This window comes from Cebus imitator, unplaced genomic scaffold (assembly GCF_001604975.1).
Source record: "Cebus imitator isolate Cc_AM_T3 unplaced genomic scaffold, Cebus_imitator-1.0 Scaffold3820, whole genome shotgun sequence".
Lineage (NCBI taxonomy): Eukaryota > Metazoa > Chordata > Mammalia > Primates > Cebidae > Cebus > Cebus imitator.
The window spans coordinates 1-1,579 of NW_016111135.1; the positions used below are offsets into that span (position 1 = coordinate 1).

The 1,579-nt window shown below is 49.0% G+C and overlaps 1 protein-coding gene across 1 annotated transcript; it reads left to right on the forward strand.

Annotated features, from left to right (window-relative positions):
• The first annotated feature begins 6 nt into the window (after positions 1–6).
• LOC108299269 (olfactory receptor 3A3) lies at positions 7–1,441 on the forward strand. The gene has a single exon (XM_017521573.2). The coding sequence runs from the start codon at positions 79–81 to the stop codon at positions 664–666; it is 588 nt and encodes a 195-aa protein (XP_017377062.2). The 5' UTR covers positions 7–78; the 3' UTR covers positions 667–1,441.
• Positions 1,442–1,579: the final 138 nt, after the last annotated feature.

Sequence of the window (1,579 nt, forward strand, 5' to 3'; positions counted from 1 at the left end):
ATTTCCTATGACGCCTGCCTCTCCCAGCTCTTCTTCTTCCACCTTCTGGCGGGGACGGACTGCTTCCTGCTGACCGCCATGGCCTATGACCGATTCCTGGCCATCTGCCGGCCCCTCACCTACAGCGCCCGCATGAGTCAGACAGTCCAGAGGATGTTGGTGGCTGCATCCTGGACTTGTGCCTTCAGCAATGCACTGACCCACACTATTGCCGTAACTGCCCTCAACTTCTGTGGCCCCAGGGTAATCAATCACTTCTACTGTGACCTCCCGCAGCTCTTCCAGCTCTCCTGCTCCAGCACCCAACTCAATCAGCTGCTGCTCTTTGCAGCGGCAGCCTTCATGGCTGTGGCGCCCTTGGTTCTCATCAGCGTGTCCTATGCCCATGTGGTAGCTGCAGTTCTGCGAATCCGCTCTGCTGAGGGCAGGAAGAAGGCCTTCTCCACATGTGGCTCCCACCTCACTGTAGTGGGCATCTTCTATGGGACCGGTGTCTTCAGCTACATGAGGCTAGGTTCAGTGGAATCTTCAGACAAGGATAAGGGGGTTGGAGTTTTCATGACTGTGATCAACCCCATGCTGAACCCACTTATCTACAGCCTCAGAAATACTGATGTTCAGGGCGCTCTGTGCCAGGTACTGGTGGGGAAGCGATCACTGACCTGAGAGATGACCTCCTTTCCTGCCTTTTCTGGACTGAGGAAAATTTCCCCAGAAGACAGAAACCAACAAACTTTGTTTATAACCATTCTTTCTGTCTCCTGCTGCTGGAGGAGTGGTGTTCTGTGTTTGACCTGCAAGGAAACCCTACATAATTCATTCATTTATTCATTCGACAAATACTTATTAAATTTCTTCTATGATCCAGACAGTCTTCTAGGGCACTGGTGAGCAAAATGGACAAAAGTCTCTTCACTCAAGCAAATCACATGCTATAAAGGTAGGCCAAATAAATAAATAAGCATCATCTTTACTATACCACATGGTGATACACTCTGTAGAGAAAAGCCAGTAAGACAGGAAAACATGGAGTCAGGTTCTGCCAACCGTGCCTCCTGGGCAACTTGCTACCTTGTTTTGGGCTGTGCCCACTTTCTCGGTAGAGCTGAAACCTTGGCTACAGTTCATGCCTGGGCAGCAAAGCCCTACAGGAAAGGGCCGCTTAATCCCAGCCTAAATAACCGAGAATATCACTACCGATTTTCCTTCCAGAGGGATGTGAGACTCCCTCCAGATTAGAGTGTGGAAAGGTATTTTGAATGATGGGCCCAGTGACAAGGATCATTTCTTACTACTGTTCACCTTAGACATCCAATAAAATCAGTTCCATCTCTTTAATACCACACAAGGATCCCATAGGATGATCAGGCCACAGGTGGGGTCCAGAAGAGGAAACAGCTGCTAAATAAAAACTATGTTAATCGGTACATGAAATTGTAATAGCCTAGCTTGTGCGAGCCTGACTGACTCGATCTCAGTTTATCTGCCTTGACCGATCAGGTGCATTACTGGGTCACGCCACCCTCAAAGCTTTGAACAGTCAAGAGTGGTTCACACTATTGACAGCACCTGTAACCAC

What these genes read in the sequence shown, in the direction of transcription:
- LOC108299269 (XM_017521573.2), top strand. Translation starts at nt 79, where the DNA reads ATGGCCTATGACCGATTCCTGGCCATCTGCCGGCCCCTCACCTACAGC.